The 18,072-nt window shown below is 40.2% G+C and overlaps 1 protein-coding gene across 2 annotated transcripts in view; it reads left to right on the forward strand.

The window, feature by feature from the left end:
• Positions 1 to 18,072, forward strand: part of CAPZB (capping actin protein of muscle Z-line subunit beta) — a 63,464-nt gene that overhangs the window by 25,051 nt on the left and 20,341 nt on the right. For both annotated transcript variants that reach the window (XM_040533986.1, XM_040533985.1), the window contains exons 3-4: positions 5,847 to 5,968; positions 11,114 to 11,227. In XM_040533986.1, coding sequence (XP_040389920.1) covers positions 5,847 to 5,968; positions 11,114 to 11,227 — 236 coding nt within the window. The remainder of the gene's footprint in view (positions 1 to 5,846; positions 5,969 to 11,113; positions 11,228 to 18,072) is intronic.

The following is an 18,072-nucleotide window of genomic DNA, read 5'->3' on the forward strand; positions in this document are numbered from 1 at the left end:
AAATGTTTCACCTTTTTAATTTTTATGCATTTAGCACAGTTCTGCAGTGTGAGAGGTTCCTTGTGGATGTCCTGACCTCTACATAAATGTGGAAAAACATACATTTTTTTAAGCACAGAACCTTACACAAACAATATTGCTGCTTCAATTGTAAACATGATTTATTTCAGTTAAGGCTGTAGGGGGGAAAAAAAAAGAATAATAGTAGTACCCTTAGTGTACTTGGGTTGCATGGCTAGTGAGCCAAACTGTGAACTTTTCTGAATGTATGGTGCAGAATTAGATGCAATCCAGCAGCCAGCCTAATCAAAGCTAAGCTGGAGAATGCATGTGAGACTGAAGAGGCTTACATTTACCTGTTTAAACATTTACCTGTTTAGCCTTTACTGCTCATTTATTCTAACCTTTTTTTAGAGGCCAGTTCAATTGTGTTTAAACAGATTAATTCAGAAACAATTGTTTTGGTAACATTACCAAAAAGTGAGTCAAGAAGGAAAGATTATTAGGTTAGCTATGCCAGCAAATGCACAGTTTGACCACGGCACAAGTGATTATTTGTCTTGATAGCAGAGCAGTCGACTTAATTAAAACACTGTCCACATACCTGGCTTGCTCTGATGGAGAATACTGTTACACAAGACAACAGAATCCTTGTTCAACGTGCAGCAGAGTAAGCCTAACTCATTCACTTTTTCTTTCCTCTCTACTATGCGTTCATTGTGTATCTCCTTGGAAAAAATAAGTCCCACAAACACAGTGCCCTGGTGCACGGTATGTGCTTCTGAATGATGCTGCTATTCCCATCCAGCCTGAACAGCTGAGTCCGGACCTCCTCGGAGTCCTCTCTTTTTCTTTACTGATTTACAGCGAGGGTGGTCTTGCTCCGTGACTATATACACAGGCACTATAATAGATGGAGCGCTTATTTGTGGAAACGTGTGCACTAGGGTCCAGAGTACACTGTGGACCCAATTGTATTAACGATGGCCTTTAGCTAAAGATATAAGGTTAAAATTATATTCTGCATTTGACCTTCCACTGCTTTAAGGGTGGAGAAGCTTGTGTCAAAATGAAGCTGGGAGCACACACTTTGCTTACAAAGCAATCCTCATGTAGTCAATGTTTTCATCACAGCGATGCTTATTTATAGCGTGGTGATGAATGGAGTAAAATCACTTTGGCATTTCGGGATTGGCCTGGGAAGTGGGTTAATTCTTGCAGTTCTAAATTTTAAGTCTCTTTATAAAGACTGTTAGAGACAGATGTGCTTACTCAGACACCTAAGAGCCTTTTGGCTTTCCAGTTAACATAGACCAAGTGAATACCAAAAGTTAATGCTAATCTGGTGTTTCAGTCTGAAAACTCAGAATGTCAGTGGGCTGGTCTTTGAAGCAGAACTGTCTTCACTAGGATCGGAAGACATGGATATCTTTTTGCTAAATATAAACTGAATTCCACAAGAGTCTGAACATGCAAACAGTAATTTAAATGAAGGTTCAGTGCTTGACTTGGGGAAGAATTTAAGGAACGACACGTGCATAATGTAAAACAATTGTTCAATGCTTGCATTGCAGCAGCTTGTTTAGCCTGGCAGCGCGAAATATCTTATCAATGCATGTTTAAAATGCAAAAGACATTAATTCTGAAGGAATCAAATAGCTTTATGTAGCTGGAGTCTTTAAAGCTGCAAATGACCATGTGCAGATTACTGCATTTGCCTTGTAAGTGGCTTTATAACATAGAAGAGGAAGACCAGTTTGCATAAATCTTGTCAATCCTTTCTTAAAATCTTGTCAATCCTTTCTTAGAAAGGAAGTACAGCAGCTGTTGAAAGTTGATGTAATAAATAATAAAGAAATTATTCTCTTGGGGTAACCATGCCACATTTGGACTTTTTTTCCAAAAATTGGAATTATGTGAGTAGCTCCATCAGCTGAAATACCTCTGTTCTCTTATCAACACTGTTGAAATTGTCTAATACTTCCAAGGTGTGAGTAGATTTTCTTCCCAATTTTATTCTGAAAGAAACTGAAGGAGAAAAGAGTATATTGCCTGAAGTCATGTAGGGTGTCTGGAGTGAAGAGAAAATGAGTGTTTAGCAATGTGATGGAAAATCCTGGGTAGGAAGGAACCCGCAAAGATCGTCAAGTCCAACTCCTGGCTCCACGCAGGACTGACCACCTGTTGAAGAATATTACTGCAATACTGTATTGAAATACAGTGTAATACTCTAAAAGTGTATGATGCAGCACATTCACTGTTACAGCTGTAAGCCTAGCCACAGCTCTCAGAAATTGAAAAAGAGGCTGTGCTTATGAACACTTCTGTTACCAACTCACCCCGAGAGAAATTTAGTTCATCATTGCTACGTGGAAGTAAAATGCCTTGTTTTTAAGGCATAACACGTCATGGGGACCTTCTGGTCAGTAAGAGACTGTGTTTTCCCATTAAGCAATACAGAAACACCCTCAGCATCCGTGGAAACCTTTGGGCATGGCATAGCCTGGTGTTCTGGAGGATTCGAATAACGAACCCTTAATATTACTTTGTTAATGAGACAGGGTTTGTAAATGTGGAAAAAAGCCTGCAGCTATAACAGCACAGTCAGAACTACCCTGGTGGTCTCTGAGCACTAGTCAATAACAACTCAAGTTTGTTTGGCAGTGTTAATTATTATTTCTTTTTAAATCTGGGATGTGGAAAATTCTTAGAGTTCTGTAAAGATTAATCAGAGCTTTAGATGGGAATTTGCAGTTGACTTTTGTTTTTCCTTAGTAGTTTTGTTGGTCATCTTAATTCCAAGTTTTGTCTTTGGCAAGTGAAGATGATGCAGATGATACCTGCGTTCCTGGGATGCGTTGATTTGGAACCACCCGCGGCTTAGGGCTCCATGTCCATGTATAGCATGTTTTGCAGTGGTCCTTTAGCCAAAATCTTTCTGCTATGTGTTCTGTCATCCTTTCCACCCAAGGGATCTTTTCTTGGGAAGGATTTTAGTGGGCATGTGCTATTTTTAGAGAAAATTAATTTTAATTTTTTTAAAAAATCAACCTTAAAAGTGGACGAGGGGATGAGGGAATTCGCGATGGTCCTTGATTCCTTGAAAGTTTATACCTCAGATTTAGTAAGCTTTGCAATTCAAAGGAAATTGTGTCCCGCATAGCAAGCATGAGCCCTATTACAAAGCGTTTCTTTGAGCCGGGAGAGTGGTGGTGTCACTCACAGGCTTCATCCTGGCTCTTAAGGTGATATCTTAATTTTGTACCCACAGAAAATTGTACCAGCAGAAAATTACTTCCATAGGTATGTTTTTGCCTTGTGGCAGTAGCACACTGCATTGTCTAGGCTCTTGAATAGCCAGAATGTGTTTACTTCGTTGTTTGACTTTTTTAAGGGTCTTTGGTTCAGATGGATATAAGGAGCTTTTCTGCAGGGGGATTGGCTCGGACTTGTGTTTGGGATTTCTTTTGGAAACGTTTTGTGCATATATATTGGAGTTTGAAGAATTGTACAGCGAAACCTCTCGTGCTCTCTTACCACATGTGTAGCGTAGGGCTTCTCTGGAAGAAATGCACTAGTAACAGAGTCTGGGAAAAAAGCCACTTCTCTCCAGATCATGTTTTCACCATGTTTACTCATGTAAATGGCTGTCGGAGTGAGGAGTCTGCTTCCAGGCTCTTACCTCTGGGTGCGTGGACAGCTGGCCATGGAGCAGCCAAGAAGGATGGGCTCAGTTGGTTGCACCTAGGAGCAGGGTCGAGCATGGCTCTGAACGGTGAGGTCTTTGGGTCTTGTTGCATGCGCGTCTAAAACAGAAGTAGTCATCTAAAGTTGCTCTGCCCCTGAGGAGTCAGCCTGAAATTAATGGGCAGTGGAGAACTGAAGGAAGAGACAAAGTGGAAGCAGATGGGCTCGTGAGCAGGGATACATCTTTCCTCTTAGCTTGTGCCACGCCACTTCTGATTTGTATCAGCTCCATGGAGTATTAGGATCATCTGTTTTCAGAAAAAGTAAAGGTTTTACTAAAAGCTGCTTGTTTCCATTCTGCTTTTATTTACTCAGCGGGTGTATGATGGTTTTGAGGTTGCTTCAGCCAAGTCTCAAAGGATGAACTCCTAGGAGAAGCATTCGGCTTTGTGTAAATACATAACTGCCCTGTTCTAAAGAACTGAAGGCCAAGCTCTCCTGTTATCATTGGTTGCCACACTATATTGTGTATAACATATATTGTGACCAAATAATTAAAAAAAAAAAAAAAGTTCAGCTTTTTTAGCACAGTCAGTAGCTTTACCAACCATTTCTTGGCTTCCCTCTGTGTGTTTGTGGGGTGATATGTGGGTTAGCTGCTATGTCCCTCGCTAGTCACATCTTGTTTTGGCCTTTTTTTTTGTCTTTTGTGGTTACTTTGTTTTATGTCTTTGCTTACTTTGACTTAATACCTTCTTCTGTATGTACTCCTTGTACTTGGGATTATTACTGTTTTTGTTTCAGCTAGTTTGATCTGTTATGATACTTGTCGCGCATTAAAATAGGTTGTGTTATACCTTTGGGAGCTGTTGTAACCCCCTATTTTTTTCCATTTAGGTTCTTTTCTTTTGAAATAGCACCAACCAGTTCAGTGAATCGATGGCTTGAATAGAAGAAAGCAGATACCCATATTTTCTTTATTCCTCCTTCCCTTTTCCTTTCTTACGAGTTGTGAATTCATCACTAAATGATTAATTTTACCCTGGATTGTTTTTTGTCTTGATGTTTTCAATCAAGTTTTCATCTCTACAGTGTAGCATGAAATGTAGAAGAGATTTCACATTAGTTATTTCTTCCATCTTCTGTATTAACTCGTTGCTGTCACCAGCATATTCAAGAACTTACTAGTTGTTCCATTGTGTTCCCAACTTTCCGCTGGGAAAGGATGTTTTATTTTAGTCCTTTTCCCTTCAGGGGGAGATCTGGAACTCTTTTCTTGAGGGAAACGCACCATACACCAATTATTTAATAACAGCTTCAGGATGGTTCAGTCATCCCCCAGGTGACACAGTGCTGCACGTGCCCTGAGATGGAATTCCTCCACTGGCCCAGGCACAGCCTGCGTACTAGGAACATTGACATTGATACCAGGGCCACCATCAGCTCCAGAACAAGAGACCACAGGATGGAATTTGCTCTGCTTGCTTGGCTTGCCTTCACGCTAGCCTCAGGCTGCAAAATGTAATTTGTCTCTTTGCAGTACATCTAAGCTTCTCTGCCATGTTAAAAGCAGATTTTTACCGTCTTTCTCCACTTGAAGTGCATGGAGACAGCTGGGATTATGAGTGCATTATAAGCTACCTGTGTAGGAGATGTTTGATTTTACATGAGCGCACGCGTGTGCACACATGTACTTTTATTAGCCAACGTGGTAATGTTTGGCCATCTGCCTGGAAACTATTCTAAACTCGACCCAGAGTGGGAGCTTGTGAAAAATACACTCTAGCATACGGATGGCATATTCTTTTAGCAGCTCCCTAGTTTCCACTCCATTATAAATATTTACCTTTATTCATCAGTCCTCAACAATCACTTCGCTAGATGTCATTGGCAAGAAGCTAACATTGAGACTGTATATATATAAGTGTGCTGGACCACACTAGTGGTTAGGTAATTAAATCTGAAATTATTGGAGGTGGGAGCCTAGGACTGTGTTGTAATTTAAGTGCAGGCTTTTTTCTTATTTCTTTTTTTTAAAGGTTTCTGGCTTTGGGACAGATGTGAGCTATTAATAACAAAATCTGTTCTTAGGGATACCAGACTCTCCTAATTTTAATATATTACCCTCTCTTCCCTCTGTTTTTTCTCCAATCCATCAGGTCCCAAGCCTCTGTGAAGATCTCCTCTCCTCTGTTGATCAGCCATTGAAGATTGCACGAGATAAGGTGGTAGGAAAAGACTATCTATTGTGTGACTACAACAGAGATGGAGATTCGTATAGGTGAGTTCATATCCCAAGAAAGGAGCTAACTGATTTACTTTTTACATCAGAATATTGTAGTCTTTAAAAAAACAAAAACAAAACAAACAAACAAAAAAACAACAATATTTAACTCTTCTCAGTGATCAATCTTGAACTGTTTCAAATCCTGTTCTCTTGAGTAAGACACTGGATATGGAAGTAGTCCTTAGTATTTCCCTGATACAAAAAGACACAAATACCATCTCCAGATGACTGTAGTTTCAGACATGCTGATTGTATGGTTGCTAATCTGATAACCTTTGCAAGGCAGGTCCCTGTCTGTCTGTTGCAGGAACAAGATATGTTTTATCCTAGAAACTTAGTGCTTCTGTTTGTTTTCTGTACTGTGATTTGCAGTCATTCACTCCAGCCTAAAATGTGATGCCATCATCTTGTTAAAAGGCTGACACTAACAGATTTCTCTTAGGCTTTCTGGAGCATAGATATGTTTTAGAGGATTAAAAACAGTTCGATCTTCAGAAGAAGTGGCTGTGGAGGCCTTGATGTGAAATTAAACCACCTATTTTTGCAAGGATGTAAAATCTTTGGAATGGATAACAACAACAAAGTGATGATGCAAGCAGTGAGTTTAAACAAAATCATCTTTTTGAACGAAGCGGCATGGACTTGCCAGCTGGGAAAGGTTCTTTCACTCATCTTTTGCACGGGATTGAGTCTGACTTTGGCTGTGCATTGTCATTAGTTCTCTGTGAAAATCTTGGCCCCAGTTTTTTAGCAAAGAAAAGGAATGTCTTTCTACCAAAATAGCTCATTTATATTGAGGACTATAGACAAAGACAGTGACAATATTTGAAAAATATGAGCTTTATGTAATTGAAAGGGCTGTAACAGTGGAATAATGGTATGATGAGTGTTCAGTAGTTTGGCAGCCGCTTTGAACGTGGTTTCTCTTTTTTTGGTTTTATTCTATCCCTTCCCATTAGGATGATTACGTTTCAGCAGCCAACACTTAAAGCTCTTTGTGTTACCTGCCTTTTCTTAACATCTGTAGCGACAGTGCCATAGTTCCAAATATTTAATCAAGAATCACAAAACTTATATTCCAGAAACCTTTGTGATTATTGCATCACCTGGCTTTTACTCTGTTTTCTTAACAAAGGGTGCTGTGCTGTGAAGTAATGAACCCCATTCATTCATCTTCTGTCCTGGGTTAACAGCTCAGCCACTCTAACTCTCCTGGTTGCCATTGAGAGTTGCATCTCGGGCTTTTTGCTGCTTGGTGCAACAGCTTATATTTTTGGTGCTAGCAATTGTAACTGATCTGCAGTAAAAATTTAGCTTTGCTTTGTGCAGGTTTGGAGTAGAGATTTGTCGTCATCTGGCTAGAATGTTACAAATATTCTATTTCAACATGAAATTCCAGAAAATATTTAACTTTTTTTTCTTTTAACTTTTTTTTTTGGCTCAGGCCATCATTACAGAAGCAGGTAAGTTATGAAGGTTTATAAGTACATTGTTTTTAATTACTTTGAATTGCAGGAAAGGGGCTTATCTAAACTGAAAGCCTGTCTGTCTGCAGATGATCGGTGCAGACAACATACTGAGATTGGTTTTGCCCTAAAAGTAGGAGGAGGAGACTGCTAATGCATGCGAAGTTTGACACTGCATGGGGATTGTGCCCGACTGTAAATTTCAATGAGGATTTTTTTTAAATACATCCTTTGTTGCGGTGGGCCAAGAAGGAAGAAAATTTCTACGGTGAAGTGTTCACTCATGTCCTGAAGGGTACTATTCTGACACTGGAAGCTGTTCAGCTGAAAGAGTTTTAGTAGCATCTCCTGGCCTCCACAAGATGTGTGCACGCAGCTGCATCCTTTCTGGCAGATGCCGAAGAAGGGAGCACATCACAGATACTGTATTTCTCGTGGACCCTTGAAGGGTCCTTCAAGAGATGCGTTCTCACTGAGGCTGCAGTATGTTTCTTACAGTCTCCCTGAATCCCATTTAGACTGTTGACGTGAGCATTTATCACCAGAGGCTCAGAAAAATTGGAGAGGCACTTGTTAAACAGAACTGTGACACGCTGCAATAACTAATAACGCTTGCTCCCTGCCCTCCCCAGCACACCATGTTTAATTAGCACATTTGGCAGCCCTTTCTTTAGGGTTACTTTTGTGCCTGCCTCTGAAATTTGCTTAATCTTTTCTTTGCTGAGAAGATCCTTAAATAGTTAAAAGGAAGTAGGAAGACTTGTGTTTTTTAAATCTCAGAAAAATGTGGTACTTGCTGGGTTTTCAGAAAAGGTATTTTATTTTTTTATACTGGGTAGCCATAAAGTATTCAGCTGTTGGCGTTAAAGAATTCTTTTTTCTCTAAGGCTTTTGGTTCAGGCGTTCTGGATTGAAGTGATTCTCCCTTCTGGAATTGATTGGCCTCAGCTCTGTTTCACAAAGTAAATTCTTTCCTTCAACACAACGCAAAAGCCTTTGAAAACCAAGTGACGCGAACATGTACATGTGTTAATCCTATTCTGTGCCTGCGTTCAGACACTGTTATTCATACCTCATAAAATCTGAAGTTGTTACTGAGAAGTGGCTCTTACACTAATTTAATCAATTAGGCCAGAATCTAGGAGGAGTTTACTGTGCTTTAAAAGCTTTTGGTATTTCCACAAAGATTTTCAGAACCACACACTAGATGAGGACTCATAAATACTATTCCCTGCCTGTAAAATGCTACATCTCCAATTACTGTATATTTAAAACTAAACTTCAATTTTCTTATTGGAGTGTTTGCTAATTGTGTTTCTTGTAATACTAATCCAAGGATTTCAAAACATTCTGTGGACAACTGTGCCTCAAATAATTTCTTCAGGAAAGGTGAAGCTAGTTAGTCACACCTTTTCACTGGGAATCGAGCTTTGTACGTGGTTTCTTTTTTTGAGTGGCTTTATAGTTTGACTGGGAGTCGAATTTAAAAAATGGCTGGGATGATTGGCCATTCTGGTGATAATCCCACCTGCATCATGGGGCATCATTCAGGGAAACTAATATCCTCATTGCTGAGCCCCTCACAATTTTCTCCTTCCTCATATTTAGATAGGCTTGGTTTTTTTCACGTCAAACAAGGATCAGACTAAAAGGAACATCTGGAGTCTCTCTTGGATCTTCATAAATGGATAGTTTCACATCTCATCATAGTATCACTGCTGCTTGTGGGAGCAGCCTTTGGTGTGTAGTCTTGCAGGCACTTCTGCAAGTGCTCCTGTAGTAAAAGGTTTGGGGGGGATATCAAAATGCAGTGGGATCTGCATTGTGAAAGCAGACCTCGTTTCTTTTTTTGATATTAGACTTCAAGGTCTCTGCCTTTGTCCATACATTTCCATTCTAAGTATGTTTGATCGCTCCATTAAATGGAATCCTTATGGGGAATTTGGTGCCAACAACACTGAATCCTGTTAGCTGAAACAAAAAACATTCTCTTTTAGGGGAATTAGAGGTCTGACTTTTGAAATTTAAGTGCTCGTGTCCATCTGTCTTTCTTCAAATAGTCTCCATGTAAGTTTTTAAATGTGTTGTGCGTACTCTTCCACAAAAAGAAAAAATTACAGGGTTGTGTTATGATTTTTTTTCCTTAGGTGAAGTTGCTGCTGGCTCCATCCGTAATGGGTTGAAAATGCCACAATCTGCTAGCTAGAATAACTTACACCGCTAGGCTTTCCTTAAGCCCCATTCCGTCAGCCTGCAAAGAGATCTATTATTTGCAGTTCAAGTATCTCCATCATGTCTCTGCATGGATTCTTTGCTCGCCCGTTTCCTTGAACTTGATGGAGAGGCAGTCTTTTGAGTTGACAGAAAACAGATTTATTTATTTTTAATCTACCCTTTAAAATTTAGTAGAGAAAGAAAAAGCAAGTGCATCATATAAATGGTACTGAGGGAATAGTTGTATGCCTCTGCACTTGGCGGCATACAAACCCTGACTTGCTTTTGCAGACTTGATGGCAAGGTCAGTGCTCTGTCTGCCTGAACGTCTCCAGTGTGGCTTGGTTTTGGGTGCGCTGCCTGGTGGGTGTGGGAGTGCCCTTTGGGAACCCTGCAGATAGGATTTGGGGGGATTTTTTTGTTTGGATCTCTTCCAGATTTCAGAGAGCTGTTAGGTAAATGAACATTACTGCAGCTGTCTTCTGCAAAGTGACTGAGTTTTAAGCAACTGTTTTAAAATGGGAACTACCACCTGAAAATCATTGCCCTGGGTTGCTGTGACATAATTTAGCTTTTCCTGATGTCTCACCTTTTGTCTCACCTTTTTGTTCAGAGAGGGTTGAAGTTCTTTGAAGGCACAAGGGCACAGGGAAGCGGAGCCTGTTCTTTGTGCTTTGCATTAAACATGTCAAAACTAGATGCTTTTCTGAGAAATGAATAACAAATGGCTACTGAGGAAAGAGCCCTTACGTATGGACTGCATTAAGACCTAGGGTTAGTTGGCTGGACTATTTTGAAAAGTGAGTAGGCAAAGGGTAGAGGTACGTTTTCTTAAACTACCACTGATATGTGTAGGTTGGTTATCCACAGGGAAAATGAAAAGGAGAATGCAGGTTTACTAAAAGGGAATTAGAAAAGTCTCAAGCAGATGGGCTATGGGTTCCATTAATCTTTTAGTAACAAATCTTTCATTAAGAGCACAAAATCTCTTCCACACGTGCAGAAATCATATAGTAAAAACTACAGCTTTACAAACCTTGTTAAATACTTCACAGTGCTCAGACGTTTTCCTAATGTTGTGTTAAAAGAAGAGTTTATTTTAAATCAAACTAGTGGAGGAGAAGCCAGACCTTAATTCTAGACAGCAAAGTTTGGCTCAAATATTGTCAGACCCCAAATAAACTATGCAAAGTGTAAGTATTTGCATGAAAATAATTTTAAATATCTAATGTGTAACAACCGAAGGCCTTACCTTTGAGTATTTAAGAAGGAACAAATTCAAACCCAAGCATGTTTTTTTTATACAGTAGGAACATGAAGAGAGGGAGCGGTCCCTAGTTACACTATGGAGTTTGAGGAGTCAGTGTCCCCTTTCTGTGGATCAGGTCTGACCCACGAATTTCTGGCCTTTCATTGTTTCTCTTTTGTCTAACTGTCTCTGTTCTCGTCTCCTTGGCAGATCACCATGGAGTAACAAGTACGATCCTCCCCTGGAAGACGGTGCCATGCCATCTGCTCGCCTGCGCAAGCTGGAGGTGGAAGCCAACAATGCCTTTGACCAGTACAGAGACTTGTATGTCAGTTCTACCATACAGAGCCCTCTGCTTTCTTTGTTTCCTTCAGCAGGCACGCAATACCTGCAAATATATTGGTCTGAAATGTGGTCACTAGCTGCCTCTGAGAGTGGCATACCAATATATAGTTGAGGAAGAAGGGAAGGCAGCAGCTGATCTTCTGTTGGGGAATATATCCACTGATTTCATGATATGAAAACATGATAAAATTTGTCAGCTGATGCTAAAGGCAGAAACTGAAGTGCTTTCCTGCTTCCCTCCCTCTCTCTCTTCTTGAATAAATTAATGGCATCTTTGTCCTGAAATGACCTGTGTTCTCTTTGATCTTGACTAAGTTCAGTCTTTAACCATCTGCTTTTTCCATTCCCTCTGGACTGTACTCTCAAAATATCTATAAATATATATAGCAGCAACTTGCACATTGTCCCATCTTTCTGTAAGATTACAAATACTAGTTCTGGTATTTGGCAATTCACTTCTGCTGCAAAGGCAGTTCTCTGGTGGCTGTGTTTTAGGCTGTGTCTTATGAAAGAAGTGTAAAGTGAAGGAATTAACAGAACTTGTGTTAGAAAAATGTAATTAGGCAGTGTCTGTTTAAGGCTGCAGTAGCAAAATGTCCAGGTGACTTGTCAGTCCAACAATTTTTCTGCAAGGTGGGACTGCACTGGTCTTGCATTGCATTCACAGCTGCCTTGTGTATAGCTTGTGGTTTCTTCAGCAGCAGTGGGATGAAATAGTGATGCTAAATCTAAAAAGCAGGAATGTGTTGCAAAGCCAAAGAAACTTTCTGTTTTGTCCAGTAATAGCTTGCATTCTTATCAGAGACCCCTAATGACTATGAAAAGGTGAATAACCTTTTGTTGCTTCTTCATGTTGTACACAACTGGAGGTAACGTAGATGTAGTTCGTGGTGTCACTCGAAATTTATACTATTTTAATGCTAACAAATGCAGGTTAAAGAAGAAAATCTTGCTAATTTTCTTCTTGTTTTAAGATGTGACTTCACATAGCTTCTCCAGGCATCTAATCTTCACACTTCTGTTTCAGATAACAACTTTTTACTTATTTTCTTGCCTTATTTTTATAGTTATCCAACTTGTCATATAGCAACAGTTGTTACAGGTATCTGAATTCACTGAAAGAATGGGATTTGCACATGTGGCAGAGAGGTTTGCAGTTACTCTTCAGGTGCAGACCAGACCAGTAGGGTGTTTTGTTCACTAAGATGAAGATGAGTAGGCTTGTGGAACCCAGGCTGTCTTTTTGAATCCGTCTGTGATCATTGACCATGAAGTCACAGCTGAATATGGTAACTCCTCTAAAGAAATTTCATTTGCAGAAAGGCAAGTGCAATACAGGTTGTTCTCAGACTTAGGTGAGTCTGCTGACGCTGCTCAGCATGTGGTACAATAGTAGCCTTAATGTATTGTATGGAAGTAAAAGGAGAGATCTTATCAAATTTCATCTTTCAGTTTGCCAGTCCAAGGTTTGTAGACAGTGTGTTAGAGGGGATACAGGAGGGATTTCTCACAAAGACTTCATTCTTGTAGCATCAGCCAGAAGTGACTGCGGCGTTCTGACTTGCAGAAGTCAGACTAGATAAGAGCATCTATCAGCACAGTGCGCTTTGATGTATGTTATGGTCTCAAAAGCGCCTCAGAAAAAGAGGAGAAGGGTGGCTTACGTTTTGCTGAGCGGTGTAAATATTGCGGTATTTTTGGAAAGAATTTGCAAAGTTAGGGAAACTTAACCTGACCACTTGAAGGGTTCCTCATGCTTGAAATTGGAAAGGACTTGTACTTTACCTACAATAGAGATTTGGATAAAAACATGCTTTGTTTTTGTAGTTGGACTCTGCAGTTTCCTTGACAATTGGATTTGGTATTTTGACAGCAATAGCTTAATTTTCACTTGGAGATTGGAGGGGGAAAAAATGAGGTAGGGTAGCAATTGCCAGCTTTTCACACTGCAACTCGCTGGTCTTGCCAACATATCAGGTTGGGAATGACTGTAACAATTACCGGCATACCAGCTGCTGAAATCCTGTGGGAGTCTTAAGTGTGGGGAAGGTTGTAGGTGAGAACACGATGGCAGTTGCAGTGATGTAATTTCCATGGTCTGCTAGACCTGGGAACTAATTCTGTGTACCCACTGTGAAGGTCTGAGTACTGGCTGCTAAAGGTGTCACTGGCCTTCTAGTTTGGCAGCTGGCAGCACTGGGGAAGGAGTGTGTGATGGATCAGTACAACGTTATCACTGTCACTTCAGATTCCAGACCCAGTGACAACAGAGATTTTCCAGCATTGTGAAAAATTTCAGGCTCATTTGAAAATACTGCTGGATTATTTAAAAAAAAAAAAAAAAAAAAAGGCGAGTATGCTGGCAGTCTTTGATACTGTATATATTGTATCTTCTGTGGAAATGACGATTTTTGTTATTTGGGAGGGTTTATAATGGGGACACACCTTCTAGTAGTGATGTTATTTTCGCAGACAGGTTTTGTAGGCTTTTGTAGGCAAAAAAAAGGTTTACTGAATTGTCCTGTAGTGATTTTCATTGTCCCTGTGCACTTGGATGGGGTTTCCAGACAGACTGTTTGTAGGTGACATTAATCTATACTTCACGTTATAAGTACTTTCTTTAAAAAGAAAACACAAGTGAGTTTAGGTGCAGCAGTTGTTGCACTGTTAGACTTTGAGATTTCATTGCAGGTTAAGAGGATGAAAAGGCGGCTCTGGTTTGATGGACCAAGGTCTAATACAGCAGTCCCTTAAGAGGCTCTTCTGCCCCCTTCTGTACAGGGTAGAGAATGTTTTTGATCTACACCTCAGTTATGCTATGTTTTATGGTAGAGGGGTAACAGCTAATACAAAAATAATCTAGTGTAAGCAGTCGCTCACAGAGAACACCAGGCTCCAGTGTGCTTGAATTTCCTAGGTCATTCTTGTAATAAGGATTTCTGCTAGGTTTTGGAAAGCAGTTTGTGGCTTTGTTTCTCAGCCCTGCTGGACTAAACAACTGGATCTTTTGTTTGCAGTCCTCTAGCCAGTCACAGAAGGACACTGCACCGTGTGGCCTTGTCATTGATTCCTAGGGCTAGAAGAGGAAGATCATGCGTGGATGTGAGTTCAGGCTGCAAAAGCAATTTGTTGCCGATTGCACCAGAAGAGCCTGTGTACAAGACAGCAAAGTTGTTTTTTTTTTTTTTTTTTTTTAACAACCAAAACCTACCTGCAATATGCTTGGATTTCTTACATTGAGTGGTAGCTTATAGTTGGGTGCTGAGGGGTTTTGAAACTTAAGCTTTAGATTGTAATTCTCAATCCATTGAAAACAGCTAATAAGCGATTGTGAAAGGATGTACAAGGCTTTTCCTTGAGACAAAATACTAACCACAAAAATAAAGGGATAGAGCATTTCCTGCCCTGGCCTAAACTAATACCTTGTAAGCACTTATTTCTGAGATGCTCTGCGTGGTGCTCGCTTCGCTCTGCAGCTTTAGAATGCATCTTTTACTGGTCATTCCAGCAGGGAGCAGAAGAGGAGGATGCTTGTTTTCCAAAGACAAATAAGTACTTTTGAGAATATGTGCTCTTTCCCCTCAGCACCCAGCGTGAGGTCCAAGATTCCTTTGGATTATCTCCCTTTTTACCTCTATGCGCAGTAAGTGATAATATCTCTCAGAGTTCATTTTGGGCTTCTTGTAAAACTTTAATAGTTTCAGTTTTTCCTTCTGTCAGTCCCATTTGGCCCACATACCATGCCTTTTTAGATTTCTTTGTAATCAGGTGTGGTAAGTATCCACCTACATTTAGTGAGTCATCAGCATGCATTTGCCATTTCCCAAGGGGATGACACCTGCTAGCGTGGGTGGTTTGAGGGAAACAGCCTGTTATGCATTTGTTAACAATTTGTGTGAAATAATCCATTCAGATCTGTTCACTGGCGGTTGGTCTTACTTTTGAGTTTTGTCTCAAAAAGCTTATTGGCCAGCACGCAGAATGAGTACAGTGCGAAAACAAGCTTGGGATAGTCTTGTAGTATCCCATAAAATAGTTTCAAATCATGAAAGCTTGAGAATAATTTTTTTTCTGGGGCATGGAATCTTCAGTGCCTCCTAACCAGTGCTGAGTTATTTCCTGTAAGGGTCTGTTTTAATGCAGACTGCTTTTTAAGCATCGCTGGGTTGCTCACCTTTTATTTCTGGAGGAACGTTCATGTCTCCTTGGGTCGAAGAACAACTACACTAGGTTTTAATTGGCTCTCTATTATATGTGCAAAACAACAAGCATATTTTTTAGTTATTGTTTTACCAAAGTGCATGTCGCTTTCCCAAAAAAACAACTGTTTAAGTTTGATCTCCTGCTGCCAGGTTTAACTCAGACACTGCCTGAAGCTAATGCCCTGGTATGTTTTTGTTCAGTGAGTTATTATTCCCAGATGGAAGTCTAATATCTTACACCATTCGGTTAGAGCTTTGGCTTTCCACTTCAATATTGTGAAGATAGTTTCTTCAAACACATGGTTGTAATTTATTGCCCTTTTCTTGACATGTGTGTGCGATTGATTGAAATCAAAGCATAATGAGGACCAGGGCGTCTGGATAAATCTATTCATTTTAGATTCTGTGTTCTGTTGTTTTGGGTTGGAGATAATCAGTGCTTTAATTAAGTAATCTAATCGCTCTTTGTTGTCTGGAAGAAATCATTTCTGAAGTGATTAAATAGACCTCCCTGGGGAAGGATGCTGCTGATCTGAATATCTCAACAAACAAGATGAGTTTTGGCAACTCCAGACTAGTTTAGTAAGCTGACATACATTTAGAATCATTCTGCTTCTGAAAATATTTTTATTGATTAGGGCTTTGAGTTCCTTCAACAGAGTAAGTTGTGAAGCCTTGAACTTCTGCTTCTGTCTTTGTTTTGATGTTGATCTATTTTCAACTTACATTAGGGCTCTGGACGAGGAATTTGATAGGAGTGGAAGGAGGTCTGGGAGAGGACTGACCTCTAAAATATGTCTTCATTGTGTATGATCGTCTTGTTACTGAATTTTGGATTGCAGTTGTCTGAAATGGAGGTAGTCTCTTGAATTTATCATGTTTTTAATGTTCTTAGGTATTAGCAGTGCTGAGGATGGCACCCATGCCTTTTAACTTTGAGAATGCTCAGGGGTGCCTTTTATTGATGTTTTATCTCACTGAACAGCCTTGATTTGCTCAATGTCAGGGATGTCTCATTTTGGCTTGACTCTGGCTCTTCACCACTGAACTTTTTGCTGTTGTCTCTACCACTGAGTATCTTCAAATGTCCTGGAAGCTCTGGATAGCTTTACTCTTTTTAGCTGTTCTTATCTTTTGCCTTAGTTTGTTTTGGGTTCTGTGCATGAACCACCTCTGGTGGTAGCCTTTCTTTACTTCACTTCATAGGAAACAATGGCAAAGCTGTGTTAGGGCTGCCCTCCAACTTTAACTCTTTCAGATTGCTGCTGTAGTTTGTCATCTAATGTGTTCTTCCCTGACTTTCTGTATCCCTTTACCTGGTATCATACATCCTTTTACGTGATCTAATAGCCCATGAGATCCTCCGAGTGGAGTTCATTCCTTTCTGATTTTGAAAATACTCTGCACTTCTGAGAAGGTTTGAAGCAATTGTTGTATTTATCAGTTTGACCAAACTTGATTTATTTTGTATACAGAACAGCACCTATTCCACCAAGTAAATAAAAAGAGAGGACCAGATGTAAGGGGTGTAATTAATGGTTTGGGGTTAGCAGAGGCTACCAGTGCTCCTGCCTGTAGCTATACATGGGGGAGCAGCCGCTGAGCTTCGATCCCTGCAGCCCGCAGTGTAACTTTCAGCTCACAAAGTGATTAGGCAGCTGCAAGCTCTTTATATAAGCATTCTGTCTGTGTTTAGATGTAAACTTAGTTTGCCTAAACTAAAAACCCATGGAAAGCTTTGAAGTGACTTTATTGCCATTAGCTCACTGTTCCTCATTAATGGTTACTAGCCCTTTGTGATGGCTTTCTCTTGGGCATGATAGTTACTGTGGTTTTCACAGCAAGGGCCCTGCAGATTGAATCCAGATGCATTTGTTATGCATCCTAGCACTAAGGAAACCTGACTTTCCATCTCACTGCTGGCTAGGCTTTTGCACAATAGGGTGTGACATCAGGATTATGTCATCTATGTGATTCTTGCCTCCGGGTTAGACTGATAAGTACAAGATGAAGTTTCATAAGACAGACCTAAACTGCCAAGATGCTCGCTGCTTTAATGTCCGTGTGCTTTTAAAATTAAAACCATGATGTTTTCCCAAGGAAATTGTTTAGACGTAAGCGTAAACAGACCAGTGTTGGGGTCCCTTCTTTAGCTCACCCGTAGGCAGCTTAAAACTCAAAACAGCTCCGAAATTGAAGTTGTTGGGCATCACATGGAGTGAATTTAGAAGAGAAGAGGAAAAATAAAGTATACTGTCATGCTGTAAAAACTAAATTAGTTGCTCTTCATCTGATTTCTTTTTCTTTGGGTGCTTCGTTTTGGAGCATTTCTGGACAGACTGCATTCTTGTCTCCTGAATCTGCGATTTTCAGCAGGGGAGTTTTTCCCTTGGGTTCCCACGGTTCTGTGTAATTACATAAAATCTGAACGCTGGAGAGAGAAAGCTCGGGTTATGAGGCCAGCGCTGATGATGCAGCATTATTCTGAAACGCCACTCTCTGAAGGTTTTAAGTCCCTAATAAGAGATGATTTACGTGCTTTCAAAAATGGAGTGAGACTAGATTTTAAAGTGTCAGTTTACTGGGCTCTGGAGTTTTTGACCTGATTATCTCTAATAATCC

The sequence above is a fragment of the Cygnus olor genome, chromosome 21 (assembly GCF_009769625.2).
Source record: "Cygnus olor isolate bCygOlo1 chromosome 21, bCygOlo1.pri.v2, whole genome shotgun sequence".
Taxonomy (NCBI): Eukaryota; Metazoa; Chordata; class Aves; order Anseriformes; family Anatidae; genus Cygnus; species Cygnus olor.